Genomic DNA, 17247 nt, shown 5'->3' on the forward strand with positions numbered 1-17247 from the left:
ATTAATCAAAACCGGATACTTCACACAACAGAGCAGATAAGTTATAGCCATTACATCAACAGTTGGATATAATAAGGTACAACGGATACACACACAGTTGGACATCTGACATAGCGAGTCAATATATAAATACTTAACATTTTAGTGAAAAGACAACAATAAAATAGATATAATTGGAAAAACATGACACCACTCCTTGAAAACATATAGCCTCTACTCCTTGCCGATGTGCCCCTCTATCAGCACATCCATTCTGTCTCGGACCAGGCGGGACCAAGCAACGGTTATCTCCATCTTGAAGTCGCTAATGAAGCATTCAAGTGTACTTGTTTGACAATGTTTGGGAGGGAAGTATAGATGACCCTCGTGGTCATCAATACGACCAGATTCCATGTAAGCTTGTATGACAACTTTCAATTCTCCTTGTAATTCTACTGAAACAACATTCCTTGACAACTGAAGGTAACCATTTGGTCCAACAGGCATTCCTTCACCATGACAATCCAGCAACACAACTTCCATAGATGTGGATTCAATAACCTCTGCAGCAGACTGGGAGCAAGCAATTCGACCTCCATATTTAAAAGGCCACCCCCCTTCAACCACGCGAACACCAACAATAGTGGCCTGGACCGTTGTAGCAAGTCGCTGAAGGCTTAACTCTGCTGTACACCAGCAGCTGTGGAAGAGAATGGTACGATCAGTACCATCATAACGGTTGCTAACATTCATCAATGGTCTATCTTGGGAGTCCCATCCCACTCCGTCATGTAGTTTTAGTTCAACTTCAAAGTCAACGGGGTCCAGAGCTACAATTGCACGAGAGGGGCCGCTCAAGCGTAAAAAAGGATCCTGCAAAAGCATCATATCATTATACCTATTTTGCAGTGGTTTCGCAAAAAAATAAAACCTTAGTTGCAATGGGCTATGTATTTGTATGAAATAAGCAGGAAGAACCAAATAAAATAAAAGAAAATGTAGAGAAAACTAGATACAATACATACATTTTGGGTGAGTAGTTGACATTTAAACATCGACCGGTTGAAGAGAATGTTACGATTGCGGTCCACGGTGTCTCGAGCAGCGATCAGGCCGTAGACATAGAGTGGCCAGTTCAAGTTGCCTTTTAGTTCAAGAATTCTGAAGGAGTAGATTTGCAAGGTGCTCCCAGTGACCGCAGCAGATGATGGGATGGTACAGGGTGTGTAGTGTGTAAAGAACATAGGGCTCAATAAGGCTGCAGGACCAAAGCAAAGTGCACACTTACCGTTAGAAATCTCTTGTCTTCCATTTCCTTGATTAAACAAATTACTAATAAGTTAAGTGAGGTAAGCAGAGTGCACATGTTTACTTACTTTTATCTTCGAAGGCACCGCACCGCCCAATCTCGGAGCCCCGAGCATGTTCCCACATGCGACGACAGCCATCAAAAAAATCCTGCTCGATAACCATCCGATTTTTGAGATACTCCATTGTGGATTCCATCTCCTCCTCATAATCAAAAGCCCTTTTCCACTCCTCCGCCTGGTTCCTCCTCTCCTCCGCCTGGTTCCTCCTCTCCTCGTCCTCCTTCTCCTTCCTCTCCTTCCTCTTCTCCATGTTCCGCTTCTTCTCGTCCTCTTTGTACTTGTGCTTGTCCTGCGCCGTCATCTTCATCCACTCCTCCTTCCTCCTCTTCCTATCCTCCTCATCCTTCTTCTTCTTTTCCTCCAACGCCTTCTCCTTCTCCTCCTTCCTCTTGTGCTCCTCCTCCTTTTCCTTCTTCTCACGCTCCTCCTTCTCCTTCTTCTCACGCTCCTCCTCCTGCTTCCTCCTTTTCTCCTCCTCCTCCTTCTCCTTGACATACTCATCGGGGCATTCCAAGTAATCGTGGTAGACACTCAGGAACCCGTTAGAGCGCATCATCTTCGCCTCCTCCTCCTCTTCATTCTTATTATCCTTGATCCCCTCAGGCGCCTCCGCCTCCTTGATACCTTTGTAGAAATCCTCGGACATGTGCATCAACATAGATGCCGCCCTGACGAGCTCCTCGGTCTTGTACGGCGAGACGATGGCGTCGGATTTGCCAAGGACATACGTGGTGGATAGCATCCGGTGGCCCAGATCCTCCATGTCTTGCAAGATGGAGTTGAAGTAGTCCAGGAGATCTTCCTCGTCGTCCCAGGCAGAGTGGGGCAGATACACCAGCTGCGAGTTGGTTTTGCTCGAGCCCATCTTCTTCCCCTGGACGGACGGTCACGCTGCTGCGGTGGCGCGTGAGTTTCCGGCGATCGAACTTATTCTCTCTCTCGGCGGGGGTGCAGCAAATCCTGTCCGTCGCCGTCTCCGTCTCCTAGATTTTTTTTTTTGAGAAGATCTCCGTCTCCTAGATTGATTCGACTGTCCGGATCTGGTCCGGTGCGACCCTGTTGATGGGCCTGTTAGGACGATTTAGGCCCAATGCTGACTTGTTTGAGCGAACGACTTTGTTTCCTTCGATTCCTTTCTCAAACACAATCTTTTTTTTTCCGCGAAATTGTCAAACGCAACCGTTTAGCTCAAAAAGACAAAAAAAAACCAGTAAACGCAATAGCATGTATGCGCAGCGCGACACGAAACAACATGTAATAGCTTTACATATATTAGAAGTAGTGGCGGTTTTCTCAACTATTTTCTCGAGAACAGGGTGTCACCCTTGGCTAGGATAGCAGGGAGCTATGTAGCCCAACGAGGCTCGAGCCACGGAGTGGTATGTGGTGTTTAGAACATCCGCTCCGGCCGTCCACTGAAAGTGACACGACGGTGGTGATGCTCCCAATATTCCACGTACATGTGTGGCCTCTTCTGCAGCCTGCTGGCCTCCGAGGCATCTACCTTCTAGGGCAGGCAGACATGTGCGCGGCAAGGTTCCGGTCTTCATTTATCATGGGTCGACCGATAAGTTCCCGATAAGCGATATCTCCAACATTGGTTATATGTCGTTAGGGCATCTCCAACCTGACCGTAAACTTGACACCATATCCGTCCGCAGACTGGTGAAGACCAATCCACGGAGTTTGACATGAGAGCCAACTATCTAAAGTTAGCTGCAAACTGTCCGCCGTACGTTCAATATGAAATTCAAATGCATCCGATCACATATATAGTGCGCGTCTGATCACATTGCACCCAGTCACAATCAAAAAGAGGCAAGTATATAGGCAAGAGAGACAGAAGTAAATTTCATGGGCAGCGAAGAATGCACGAGAGGCGTGATTATCAAGTTCTCGCCCATTGTCAGTTTGGAAGTTTATGATTTTTCGGTGAAACTGTTTGTCTGCGTAGGTAGAAAATAATTTAGTTGAGGAAAAAGTTCCGATTTTTTACGTATAAGAAATATCGAGGTGTAATGAGAGTAATAATCATAAAAAAAAAGACTAAATACTATTTATAAGCGAAGACACTTGGAACTGTAGAGGTCCATACACATCCCCAATGTAGAAGTCCAAAAGCAAAGCTAGCCCTAGACTCTGAATTTTTTTAACAGAAGACCGACATGTTTACCTGGCTTACTGGCATGACATGTTGTAGGGAGAGACTTATTACATGAAAAATCAAAAGACGCTAAAGTGTGAGACAATGAATCAGGTCCTGGATGCCCAAGTCGCTGGTGCCAAAGCTCTGTGGTGACGTCGATGAAAGTATGTGTCACATCCCTAGTTCTATTAATGCCCAGTGCTAGCATCTGGCTTTACATCATGTCTAAATTTTTGAAAGTTGAATTGGAGAAAGCTGAAAGCCCCAGAAATCAATTAAAAAAATGATCAACATTAAAAATTGCTTCAAATAACCTAAGAAAATGTTCCTGTTAAGCTATAAAAATATTGGCAAGAGGTAAAATTCAAACCAACATTTTTGGATTCACAGAAATATTTATTCTGGGCATTTGAATTAAATCAATAGCTATTTGAATTGGATTTATATTTACTATTAAATAAATATAGGTCTAATAATTCTGAAATATTTTTGTGGAGCTTTGGTTTAATCCCTTTAGCTTCTAAAAATATTTCCAGAAGCAACAAAATTGATTTGGCTTCAAAACCAAATTCAAAACAAACTTGCAAAATAGAAAATAGAATTAAATTACACAAAAAAGGGAGAAAGGAACCTACCTGGCCACTTACCTGTAGCCGGCCCAGCTGGACCAGCCCAGCCCACCAGGCCGTTGCCAGTCATCCCCTAGCTCCTGCCAGGAGGACGACGGCGTGTCGCCCGCGCACGCACCGGACGCCACCTCCTGCTTCCTCGCCCCTGGTCTCTCCCAGCGCCACGGAGACGGCCACGCGCCCCCTCCCCTTACCTCTCTCTCACACCCGCAGCTCCTCCCCTCCTCTGGCTTCCTCCCCCTCTCTTCCCGAGCGCACCAGAGGACGCCGCCGTGCTCTGCCGCGGCCACCGGCCACCCCACGCTCCGACGACGCGCCCAGAAGCCCCGCCACGTCTTCCTCGCCCTCTCCACCGAGCTACGCAATGCCCGGAGGCCCTGCTTCGTCGCCACAATCGCCGTCTTTGCACTCGGCCGCCGTGGATCGCCGCCGGCGATTCGCGACAACCAACGCGTCCCCGACCCTGCTCTCGCGCTCATTTGACTCGATGTGAGCCCCTGCCCTGAACCCCTCTTCTCTCCCTCGCGTTCGCATGCTCTAGCCCCATCCCCCGCCATGGCCGAGGCTCGCCGCCGCCGCACCTCTTCGCCGCCGTCGTTCTGCTTAGCGCCATCACGTCCGAGCTCGTAGACGAGCTCCAGGCGGACCCAGGAGGCCATAGCACTGTTTACCTCGCTCCCCTGACCACCGTAGCGACGAATCCATCGGCGCCCGAACTCCGGCGGCCGCAATCGAGCTCGCCGCCGTCGACTCCGGCCACCCCTGGCCCGGAGACCACCACCATCTGACGCGCCATCGCGCCAGCTCTCCGTAGGGCCAAAGGGCGCATCGAACGGTGCACGGTAGGCGAAACCCGAGCCACCCCGATGCGTCTCCGCCGCGTTTTTGGTCGTCGCCGGTGAAACTCCGGCGAGCCAACGTGGCACACTTAGTTAACGCTAATGACGCCATTAGCTGATCACTGTGCCACTGACGGATGGGCCCCACGCGCTAATTAACCCCGGATTCATTCCCTGTTTAACTTAGACTAACCCACCGGGCCCACATGTCAGGTTGACTTCGCTGACGAGGCAGTTGACCGGGCCCACACGTCAGCGACCCTAACCAGCACTGGGTCACTGACCAGTGGACCCCACGGGTCAGGTTTGACCCAGGGCCGCCCAGTTGACCAGCTGACGTCACCCTGACGTCGGGCTGATGCAGTAAATCATTTTCTAGTTTAAAAACAATTCAGGAAATTCCAGAAATTACCCAAAACTTCTAAAAATCATAGAAAATCAACCGTAACTCCAAATAAGATAAATTATATATGTAAAATTATCAGAAAAATTCAAGGAATCCATCTGTACCATTTTCATGCATGTTTGAACAATGTTTGTCCTCTGTTTTGGACAAAACAAATAAAGGGCATTTAAATAATCATATATGGGGTTGGAATTTGAATCTTGCACTCAAACCAACCTCATTTAAATCATAGCTAGTTGCATTAGCTCAAACCACAGCATATTGACATGTCATGATCATGCATCATACTGTGCATTGCATTGATTGTATTTCTTTCTCTGTTGCCGGTATTTGTCCCCTCTCGATAGACGTTGTACCGACGATGTGATCGTTGACACTGATGAAGACCCAATGATATCTTCAGAAGTGCCAGGCAAGCAAAACCCCCTTGTTCATTACGATACAATCCCCCTCTCTCGCTCCTGCTCTCTTTTATTGCATTAGGACAACAACGATTCATCTGTTACTTGTTGCGGTAGTTGAACCCCTTATCCTCTGCATGACCTGTCATTGCCACAGTAAATAGATGAAACCCACTAGCATGAGTAGGAGTTGTTTGAGCCCTGATGTGCCTACTCATTCATGCTTGTTTGTCATGCCTGCTACTGCTTAGAGTTGAGTCAGGTCTGATTCATCGGGGATGGATCGGAGGTGTGTAAACATGTCCTACTGTTGAGAGCTAAGTGTGTGAACACGATTTGGTAAAGGTAGCGGTGAGAGGCCATGTAGGAGTACATGGTGGGTTGTCTCATTGCAGCCGTCCTCAGGAACTAAGTTCTGTGTCTGTGATCCATGAACAGTTACTACCACGCATTGGGCCCGAAACCAATGGCCCCTCTCGGCTTCTTAATCACCCTAGTACTCTGTCCAGGAGTTGCAACTAGTTTCTGGTGTTTGTAGGATATGTGTTGGCGGCCGTGCGTAGCGCTGACCCTAGGGGTGGGCTATGTTGCGGTAGATACACTGTGGCACGGTGTACCGGGCGCCCGTTTGGTGTCTCGGGAACCCTGCACACATCGTTTGGGGCTGTGAGCGAAACTCCGGCCGGATCTCCTCGCGGATGGAACCTGAATAGGCGATAAACCTGGACTAGAGACTTAAGTGTTTAGGTAGGCCGTGGCCGACACCCTCGCCCGGTTTCCGCTTGAAGGTTGCCGAGGTACATGACGTGTACAGGGCTATAAGTGGTGAGAGCGTGTGTGAAGAAGTACACCCCTGCAGGGTTATCAATATCTATTCGAATAGCCGGATTCCTCGGATATGGAAACTTGGACCCCTTGCATAGTTCATAGACAAGTGAAAGTGGATACTCTAAAACTCGCAAGATAAGTGTGAGTACTATGGATGGCCTTCTCGTAGGGAGACGAGAGCGGATCCATAGTGGTGTATTGAATGGTGAATATGTGGACTCGTGTGCGCCACCTCAAAAGAGTTGCTTGCAATCGTAGTTCAGGTTAGCCACTGAGTCAAAGCTGGCTTGCTGCAGTTAAACTCCACCACCCCCCCTTGTTGATACCGATGCATATGTAGTTAGTTCTGATGTAAGACTTGCTGAGTACCTTTGTACTCACGTTTGCTTAATTTATGTTTTGCAGAGAGACTTCAGTCTCGCTAGTAGTTCCGCGTGGACATCGACGTTTAGCTCGATACCTCAGCTACGATCTTGTGCCCTCGACAGGATTTGGTAGATAGTCAGGCTTCTTAGCCTTTTTCATTTATAGATGTCTGTACTCAGACATGTTAAGCTTCCGCATGTGTTTGATTTGTATGCTATGATTGTTGGGTCATGAGACCCATGCTTGTAATATCTGGCTCTTCGGAGCCTAATGAATTAATACTTGAGTTGTAGAGTTATGTTGTGATGCCATGTTGTATTCACACATATCGAGCATATTGTGTGTATGATTGAAATGCTTGGTATGTGTGGGATCCGACTATCTAGTTGTTTATCCTTGGCAGCCTATCATATGGGGAAATGTAGTCTAGTGCTTCTGAGCGATAGTAGTCCGCTACAGCCCGGATCACCGGAGTCCTGCTAGCCCAGCACTACTGTTCAGGACACTTGACTGGCCGGCATGTGATTCACTTCGTTCCTATGTCTGTCCCTTCGGGGAAATGTCACGCGGTGACATCCGGAGTCCTGCCTAGCCTGCTACAGCCCGGGTTACCGGAGTCCTATTAGCCCAGTGCTACAGCCCGGATTCACACGCTGTTGACCGACATGCTCGAGGTTGATTCATGTATGCCTGTCCCCATGGGGTAGTGCCGCTTTGGGTTCACGACTAGCCATGTCGGCCCGGGTTCTTTGTCATATGGATGCTAGCGACACTATCATATACGTGAGCCAAAAGGCGCAAACGGTCCCGGGCCAGGTAAGGTGGCACCCGTGGAAATACCGTGCGTGAGGCCACAAAGTGATATGATGTGTTACATGCTAGATCGGTGTGACCTAGGATCGGGGTCCTGACAGCGTTGGTATCAGAGCCTGACTGCCTGTAGGTTTACCAAGCCAAACTGGTCGAAGTTGAGTCTAGAAATGCTTTAGTTATGTAAGGGAATTGATTGTGGAAGGGAACGTAAGGCTCTTTTTACTCCTTATACCTCATGCCCATCTGATCTAAGTCAACCTCTTCTTTTCTACGGGGATTAAGAATTAGGCCTTTTCATCTATCTATCAGGATGACGTGTTACTAAACCGTAGTTGCCTAAGATTGTTGGATTTAAGCCAGTTCAGTTTCTACTACTTCTGTGTGTTCATAGTTGGTCTCGAACCTTGATTATGTGCTTCTGAGTGGTTATGCCACCATTTTGCAGGATGTCTCAAATCATTTTGAGCACTTATAGCCGTTATGCTGTCCGAGTCATCCCAGGTTTCTAAATAGTCTGATGCATTTGCAAACCCTTTCCCCTGTTCTTGATGTCCATTTGGGCCAGATTAATCACACTACTTGTCAGTTGGGGTATTCTTTTGCCTCAACATATATGTTGGAATTATTATTATGACCCTAGATGTCTTAGAGTGCCACCTAGTAATCTAGCCATGTTTTGTGTTCCCAGTGTGTGATTCTGGCCATTATTCTCAAAAGCATCCTGTGATGCCATTTAGTTAGTAGGCATTCTATTCCTGGGTTTTGAACCCGAGATTCACCCTACTTACTTCATGTTGATAGTGTTTGCTCGTTCCTTTAGGATATTAGTAACCTTTGCAATAGTCCTCGAGGTTCGTGGTACATCCTTCTTCCAATTATCATGAACCATTCTTGGCAGGAGTTCTTTTGAACCAAAAGGTCACGACAGAGTGCTCTTGATGAGTTCTCCATTCTATATTGTGGCTCTGCCAGTTCTACCTTTCTGCGTGGGTTATCTGGAAGAAATATGTTGAGCTTTGCTCGACATACTAATCTATGCCTCCACAACTCAGAAAGTTATATGTTCCTTGAGTTGTCCCTCTTTAGTTGTTTTCTGACCTTCGTCTATCAATTGATAGTCAGGAATAGTTGTGCATTTGTGTTCATCGGTGCCTTTTATTCTTGTGGTCCATCGAGCCGTTCTATTTTGGAATGACTAGGAGAAACAAACTCCAGTACCTCATCCATTTCTGGGATCGGGTCAAAGTGGTTGTATTCCGCAGATCAAAATGCAACCCAGCTTTTGGTTTTGTTCTACCCTAAAGTATTACCCACTTTATGTCAAGAGCGTCGTGAGAATTGCACATCTCTCATGAATTCTTGACGCAGTGATACTTCTTACCATCATTGTTCATTCCTTGGTTCCCGTGTTATTGTAACCGGAATGCCGGCACGTGAGTCGTGATGTGTGAAATCAATACTCCTAGCAACTGTGTTGCTTGGTAGTTAATGGACACTATCCTCATTCTTAGCGTGTTGGTTATCAAATTATCATTCTAAGACTGATCGTGCTACCTAGTCCATATTTCTGGTGCACACTTCGATCAATGGGTTAGGGTTGTGTCAATCCCTCACTCTTTGATCATATCATCTTGCCCTGAAAAGCAAGGTTGTTCTTGAGCTTAGTAACATACCGGTGGGTTGTGATTTTCCGAATATCTTCTCGGAAGTGTTACCAGGTTGTCACCTGACCGTTATGTTGAGTTCGTGATCAAGTTGGTTTTTCAATAAACCATTTTTCTCCAAGAATCTGTGTTGGATACCCCTGAGCTAGTTGGTTAAGCTTAACAACAACTTGGAGAGTTGGAAGATGAAAACTTGTCCGACTTAGCTCATCTCTAAGGGATATCCTTGTGTGTGTGTGTGTGTGTTGAAGAAAGATGATATCTTCACCAATTGGTCCTCGTGATCAGTTTTGGATCTATTATGTTGTCCAAACCTTGATTTGAGCGTGGGCTATTGTCAAATCAAATCAGAACCAACGATGCTCGTAATGTTGTCTTACTTACGGTTGTCCCTCGAGCATACACCATTATATCTTTGGTCTGACCAATACTATCACATTGTTCACATAGTGGTGGAAGTCCAGTGATATGGAAATTCCGATGAGTTGCTGTTGAGCCCATCAGCAGCATTTTGTCTCCCCCATGATTCATGTTGAACGTTACACTAGTATTGGAAACTTTATAAGCATTATCTTCGTGTTTCATTCATGAAGCATATGTTTGGATGAAAGAAGTGACTTCCTTTAATTCATGTGCACTCGATGTAAGTTGCCGCCATGAATTTGAGAAAGGGTTGTTTTGTTTCCCTTGGAGTCATCCCAAATCAGTCATGCATATGTGCGAAATATTCTATGGTTTGGTAGATTAATTACCTCCACTCCATATGTGTTCCTAGCACACCAAGCCACTGATTGGTTTGTTCAAGGAGAAGAAGTTTCTTCTTAGGAGCTAGACTTACGTAAGGACTTCGATATCCTTGTTGATGGTTCCCTCCTGAACTCGGTAGTGTTTCGTTGTAAGACTACCAGGTGGCCATGCTTGTCTAGGACAACGTGTTCACATGCTTGTAGCAGAGCCGGCTCATGTTTTGGAGCCTACTACCGTAGTTCATTCCCCCGAGAATCTCGCAATGTCGTCTCGTCGATTTGTGTTGCAAACCTTCATTTTCCTTTCTAGACTCGATGAGTCTGGAATATCCTGACACCAACCAAATCTGAATCTCAGGCAGATATGATGGTTGGAGCATTTTCCAAGAACCATAATATTGGTCTCCTGATAACCGGTAAAGTGGATGTCGTGGCCAACACATCCAGCTGGAAGACCTATTATTGTAGTATCTCGGTTGAAGAAAGTTGGCCACCTTCCCATAAGGATTTCGTAGGATTTAATCCAGAAGTTGTTCCTTATGGATCTGTTGTATTCCGAAGTCCGACCACTACTTGGTGGCTATGCCGATGCTTAAAGCATGACCGTGGTAACCAGTACATCAAGGAGAACATTAGAAGCGGAGTGCTAAATGTCTCTCGGTCGATCATCCAGATTTTGTTTCCTTGGCTTCGCTAAGGTGAAATCTGAGAAAGTGTTATCTTCCTTTGCATCTGCATCTTCCACCATTATTCATCATGGTAGCATGTTGTGTTGCCAGGATCCTTGACACGGATATTGGCAGAACCTTGATGAGTATGGAAATGCTCAAGTTCTTGAGAGCACGCTTAGGCACTAGGTTCTGATGTTGTCGTTAACTGGGATGTGCCTCCGTTCTCTCAGTTGTTCGATAGCCATCCGATTGGTGGAATCACCTTGCCGGCGAACCTTCTCCCCAGTTACTAGAATCATTCCCAACATTTGCATTTTGTTCCCAGCTTGCACCTCAGCAGTTGTTGTTCATGGTCATCTTCAAAAGTGGACTTACCATAGGTCCCATCCATTTCCGATGATAAGCAAAAATCATCCATTGCGTTGTCTTCAACAAGGTAGTCCACATCATCCATCCTAGTCCGAGTATGTCATTCTTTCGAACTCCTTCCACTGATCATTTGTGATTGCCTTAGGCTGGTATAAAGAGTTTCTATGATCTCCGAATCAAAAGTAATTCTTTTTGCCACTTAAGGGAATAATTCTGCGAGTCACCTTCCTTAAGATGTCTCGTTATGGTATCATGGCAATTATCCCTCGCTACTTTGAAACCATGCATCATCCTACTCCAGCGTGGGTTTGTTGCGTACCAAATTGAACCTTGTCATCTGCTTCTTCTCGTTGATTCTGATATGTGCCTTGTGTCTCAACTCAAGAGGTGTTCTTACGTCTCATTCCGTGGAGTTGATCTTGTATCCACTCTTGGGAGGTTGTCTTGCTCTCTTGTCGCCATGCTGGATGAAGCTCTCGAAGCAAAGATGTCAAGATCGACATGATGCAATGAATCAACATCTTTGAGAAGGGCAATCGGATCGTGAAGGTTCTTTATTGGCGTTCCCTCTGTCTTCTTACCTCACGTCTTGAATCTCGGGACGAGATTCTTGTTTAGTGGGGGCGAGTTGTCACATCCCTAGTTCTATTAATGCCCAGTGCTAGCATCTGGCTTTGCATCATGTCTAAATTTTTGAAAGTTGAATTGGGGAAAGCTGAAAGCCCCAGAAATCAATTAAAAAAATGATCAACATTAAAAATTGCTTCAAATAACCTAAGAAAATGTTCTTGTTAAGCTATAAAAATATTGGCAAGAGGTAAAATTCAAACCAACATTTTTGGATTCACAGAAATATTTATTCTGGGCATTTGAATTAAATCAATAGCTATTTGAATTGGATTTATATTTACTATTAAATAAATATAGGTCCAATAATTCTGAAATATTTTTGTGGAGCTTTGGTTTAATTCCTTTAGCTTCTAAAAATATTTCCAGAAGCAACAAAATTGATTTGGCTTCAAAACCAAATTCAAAACAAACTTGCAAAATAGAAAACAGAATTAAATTACACAAAAAAAGGGAGAAAGGAACCTACCTGGCCACTTACCTGTAGCCGGCCCAGCTGGACCAGCCCAGCCCACCAGGCCGTTGCCAGTCATCCCCTAGCTCCTGCCAGGAGGACGACGGCGTGTCGCCCGCGCACGCACCGGACGCCACCTCCTGCTTCCTCGCCCCTGGTCTCTCCCAGCGCCACGGAGACGGCCACGCGCCCCCTCCCCTTACCTCTCTCTCTCACACCCGCAGCTCCTCCCCTCCTCTAGCTTCCTCCCCTCTCTTCCCGAGCGCACCAGAGGACGCCGCCGTGCTCTGCCGCGGCCACCGGCCACCCCACGCTCCGACGACGCGCCCAGAAGCCCCGCCACGTCTTCCTCGCCCTCTCCACCGAGCTACGCAACGCCCGGAGGCCCTGCTTCGTCGCCACCATCGCCGTCTTTGCACTCGGCCGCCGTGGATCGCCGCCGGCGATTCGCGACAACCAACGCGTCCCCGACCCCACTCTCGCGCTCATTTGACTCGCTGTGAGCCCCTGCCCCGAACCCCTCTTCTCTCCCTCGCGTTCGCATGCTCTAGCCCCATCCCCCGCCATGGCCGAGGCTCGCCGCCGCCGCACCTCTTCGCCGCCGTCGTTCTGCTTAGCGCCATCACGTCCGAGCTCGTAGACGAGCTCCAGGCGGACCCAGGAGGCCATAGCACTGTTTACCTCGCTCCCCTGACCACCGTAGCGACGAATCCATCGGCGCCCGAACTCCGGCGGCCGCAATCGAGCTCGCCGCCGTCGACTCCGGCCACCCCTGGCCCGGAGACCACCACCATCTGACGCGCCATCGCGCCAGCTCTCCGTAGGGCCAAAGGGCGCATCGAACGGTGCACGGTAGGCGAAACCCGAGCCACCCCGATGCGTCTCCGCCGCGTTTTTGGTCGTCGCTGGTGAAACTCCGGCGAGCCAACGTGGCACACTTAGTTAACGCTAATGACGCCATTAGCTGATCACTATGCCACTGACGGATGGGCCCCACGCGCTAATTAACCCCGGATTCATTCCCTGTTTAACTTAGACTAACCCACCGGGCCCACATGTTAGGTTGACTTCGCTGACGAGGCAGTTGACCGGGCCCACACGTCAGCGACCCTAACCAGCACTGGGTCACTGACCAGTGGACCCCACGGGTCAGGTTTGACCCAGGGCCGCCCAGTTGACCAGCTGACGTCACCCTGACGTCGGGCTGATGCAGTAAATCATTTTCTAGTTTAAAAACAATTCAGGAAATTCCAGAAATTACCCAAAACTTCTAAAAATCATAGAAAATCAACCGTAACTCCAAATAAGATAAATTATATATGTAAAATTATCAGAAAAATTCAAGGAATCCATCTATGCCATTTTCATGCATGTTTGAACAATGTTTGTCCTCTGTTTTGGACAAAACAAATAAAGGGCATTTAAATAATCATATATGGGGTTGGAATTTGAATCTTGCACTCAAACCAACCTCATTTAAATCATAGCTAGTTGCATTAGCTCAAACCACAGCATATTGACATGTCATGATCATGCATCATACTGTGCATTGCATTGATTGTATTTCTTTCTCTGTTGCCGGTATTTGTCCCCTCTCGATAGACGTTGTACCAACGATGTGATCGTTGACACTGATGAAGACCCAATGATATCTTCAGAAGTGCCAGGCAAGCAAAACCCCCTTGTTCATTCCGATACAATCCCCCTCTCTCGCTCCTGCTCTCTTTTACTGCATTAGGACAACAACGATTCATCTGTTACTCGTTGCGGTAGTTGAACCCCTTATCCCCTGCATGACCTGTCATTGCCACAGTAAATAGATGAAACCCACTAGCATGAGTAGGAGTTGTTTGAGCCCTGATGTGCCTACTCATTCATGCTTGTTTGTCATGCCTGCTACTGCTTAGAGTTGAGTCAGGTCTGATTCATCGGGGATGGATCGGAGGTGTGTAAACATGTCCTACTGTTGAGAGCTAAGTGTGTGAACACGATTTGGTAAAGGTAGCGGTGAGAGGCCATGTAGGAGTACATGGTGGGTTGTCTCATTGCAGCCGTCCTCAGGAACTGAGTTCTGTGTCTGTGATCCATGAACAGTTACTACCACGCATTGGGCCCGAAACCAACGGCCCCTCTCGGCTTCTTAATCACCCTAGTACTCTGTCCAGGAGTTGCAACTAGTTTCTGGTGTTTGTAGGATATGTGTTGGCGGCCGTGCGTAGCGCTGACCCTAGGGGTGGGCTATGTTGCGGTAGATACACTGTGGCACGGTGTACCGGGCGCCCGTTTGGTGTCTCGGGAACCCTGCACACATCGTTTGGGGCTGTGAGCGAAACTCCGGCCGGATCTCCTCGCGGATGGAACCCGAATAGGCGATAAACCTGGACTAGAGACTTAAGTGTTTAGGTAGGCCGTGGCCGACACCCTCGCCCGGTTTCCGCTTGAAGGTTGCCGAGGTACATGACGTGTACAGGGCTATAAGTGGTGAGAGCGTGTGTGAAGAAGTACACCCCTGCAGGGTTATCAATATCTATTCGAATAGCCGGATTCCTCGGATATGGAAACTTGGACCCCTTGCATAGTTCATAGACAAGTGAAAGTGGATACTCTAAAACTCGCAAGATAAGTGTGAGTACTATGGATGGCCTTCTCGTAGGGAGACGAGAGCGGATCCATAGTGGTGTATTGAATGGTGAATATGTGGACTCGTGTGCGCCACCTCAAAAGAGTTGCTTGCAATCGTAGTTCAGGTTAGCCACTGAGTCAAAGCTGGCTTGCTGCAGTTAAACTCCACCACCCCCCTTGTTGATACCGATGCATATGTAGTTAGTTCTGATGTAAGACTTGCTGAGTACCTTTGTACTCATGTTTGCTTAATTTATGTTTTGCAGAGAGACTTCAGTCTCGCTAGTAGTTCCGTGTGGACTTCGACGTTTAGCTCGATACCTCAGCTACGATCTTGTGCCTTCGACAGGATTTGGTAGATAGTCAGGCTTCTTAGCCTTTTTCATTTATAGATGTCTGTACTCAGACATGTTAAGCTTCCGCATGTGTTTGATTTGTATGCTATGATTGTTGGGTCATGAGACCCATGCTTGTAATATCTGGCTCTTCGGAGCCTAATGAATTAATACTTGAGTTGTAGAGTTATGTTGTGATGCCATGTTGTATTCACACATATCGAGCATATTGTGTGTATGATTGAAATGCTTGGTATGTGTGGGATCCGACTATCTAGTTGTTTATCCTTGGCAGCCTATCATATGGGGAAATGTAGTCTAGTGCTTTTGAGCGATAGTAGTCCGCTACAGCCCGGATCACCGGAGTCCTACTAGCCCAGCACTACTGTTCAGGACACTTGACTGGCCGGCATGTGATTCACTTCGTTCCTATGTCTGTCCCTTCGGGGAAATGTCGCGCGGTGACATCCGGAGTCCTGCCTAGCCTGCTACAGCCCGGGTTACCGGAGTCCTGTTAGCCCAGTGCTACAGCCCGGATTCACACGCTGTTGACCGACATGCTCGAGGTTGATTCATGTATGCCTGTCCCCATGGGGTAGTGCCGCTTTGGGTTCACGACTAGCCATGTCGGCCCGGGTTCTTTGTCATATGGATGCTAGCGACACTATCATATACGTGAGCCAAAAGGCGCAAACGGTCCTGGGCCAGGTAAGGTGGCACCCGTGGAAATACCGTGCGTGAGGCCACAAAGTGATATGATGTGTTACATGCTAGATCGGTGTGACCTAGGATCGGGGTCCTGACAGTATGATATGCAGTCTGCTGGTCAGCAACTAGGGGGTAGAGCTCTCATGGACTATCACATCGCAGAATCACCTTCCGAGTTCAAAGGTCCTTGACAGAAAACCAAAACTGTCAAACTCAACCATAATAGGATTTTGAGGAGTTAAAGCGGCAACGGACATCACCCTATTTCTAATGAAATTAGGCGTGATAGCAATGTCACGGAGATGAATAGGAAATTTTGAACTGTCAAAAGATGTGTCACCAACATTTGTAATGGGCAAGGAAGCACCATTGCCTACTAGTATAACACTAGAAGAAGAAGTGTAGGGAGAGAGATTGGATAGGATACCATCGGTTTTGGGGAGGTGCGTGGTGGTGCCGATGACAATGAGCCAGTCGTTGCCAGGTGCACGAGTGGGTGGCCACGCGTGGAAGACCCCTAAGTGGGGGGTACGAACCAGCTACAAAGAAGGGGGCATGCGCAGCGGGAGGGCCAGCCGGGGCTGTCTTGTTCTTCATGTTGTTCCAGTCATTGCGGTTGCCGGGGGGAGATGAGGCAACTAGTGCAGCCGAAGGAGGAGCTGGTAGACTAGCAGCTCCGCCAGCAAAGAGGGCGGTCGGCGAGGGCTGCCGAGTGCGCCAAGAAGATGCTCCTCCTAGAGTAGTGCAGAGCGCACGTTCGCTAAGGAGGGGCCGGCGGGGTTGATGGTCAGGGCCGCAATGCATTGGTTGAAGTCGTCGTTGATGCCATGGATGAATGCCAGGAGCATGTCTTGGTTGCTGCCCGCAGATCCAACATCGCGCAAGGTGTCGACGATGCACTTCAGTTCGCTGGAGAGAAAGCCGTGAGCAAGAGGTCGCCCTCAACGAGGTTATGGAATTCTCCCTTGAGGAAGACGACACGCTGATGGCGGTTCTCGAGGAAGAAGTTGGTCCCGTTCAATGGTGTTGGCAGGTTGGATATGATGTAATAACCTAATTAGTGTGACTGGACCATTGTACTCGAATTATTTGTTAAACTATCATGCTAGAAGAAAAAGAAATAGATATGTACAATTCCTGGCAGATTATTTACGCTGGAAGAATACCATTTTGTATGGTCCTTAAAATATCTCCCTAACTAGAGTGAGCCAACCAAGGGCCAACCCGAACATGAGTAAATTCGATCTAATCCATCTGCCTTTCCTTAGTCGGTA

General features: G+C 47.7%; 1 protein-coding gene across 1 annotated transcript; it reads right to left on the reverse strand.

The window, feature by feature from the left end:
- Window positions 1-213: 213 nt before the first annotated feature.
- On the reverse strand, window positions 214-2327 carry LOC123038249 (uncharacterized). The gene is made up of 3 exons (XM_044462123.1): window positions 1356-2327; window positions 1005-1237; window positions 214-852 (listed from the first exon to the last, which is right to left on the reverse strand). The coding sequence occupies exons 1-3, from the start codon at window positions 2212-2214 to the stop codon at window positions 214-216; spliced, it is 1731 nt and encodes a 576-aa protein (XP_044318058.1). The 5' UTR covers window positions 2215-2327.
- Window positions 2328-17247: the final 14920 nt, after the last annotated feature.

This window comes from Triticum aestivum, chromosome 2A (genome assembly GCF_018294505.1).
Source record: "Triticum aestivum cultivar Chinese Spring chromosome 2A, IWGSC CS RefSeq v2.1, whole genome shotgun sequence".
In the NCBI taxonomy this organism is placed as follows: domain Eukaryota; kingdom Viridiplantae; phylum Streptophyta; class Magnoliopsida; order Poales; family Poaceae; genus Triticum; species Triticum aestivum.

Excerpts from the sequence above, each read along its gene's own strand:
- LOC123038249 (XM_044462123.1), bottom strand. The coding sequence starts at position 2,214 with ATGGGCTCGAGCAAAACCAACTCGCAGCTGGTGTATCTGCCCCACTCT. Across the intron at positions 1,238-1,355 it reads CGGTGCCTTCGAAGATAAAA|CCTTATTGAGCCCTATGTTC; the intron begins GTAAGTAAACAT and ends TTGGTCCTGCAG. Across the intron at positions 853-1,004 it reads GTCAACTACTCACCCAAAAT|GATCCTTTTTTACGCTTGAG; the intron begins GTATGTATTGTA and ends ATGCTTTTGCAG.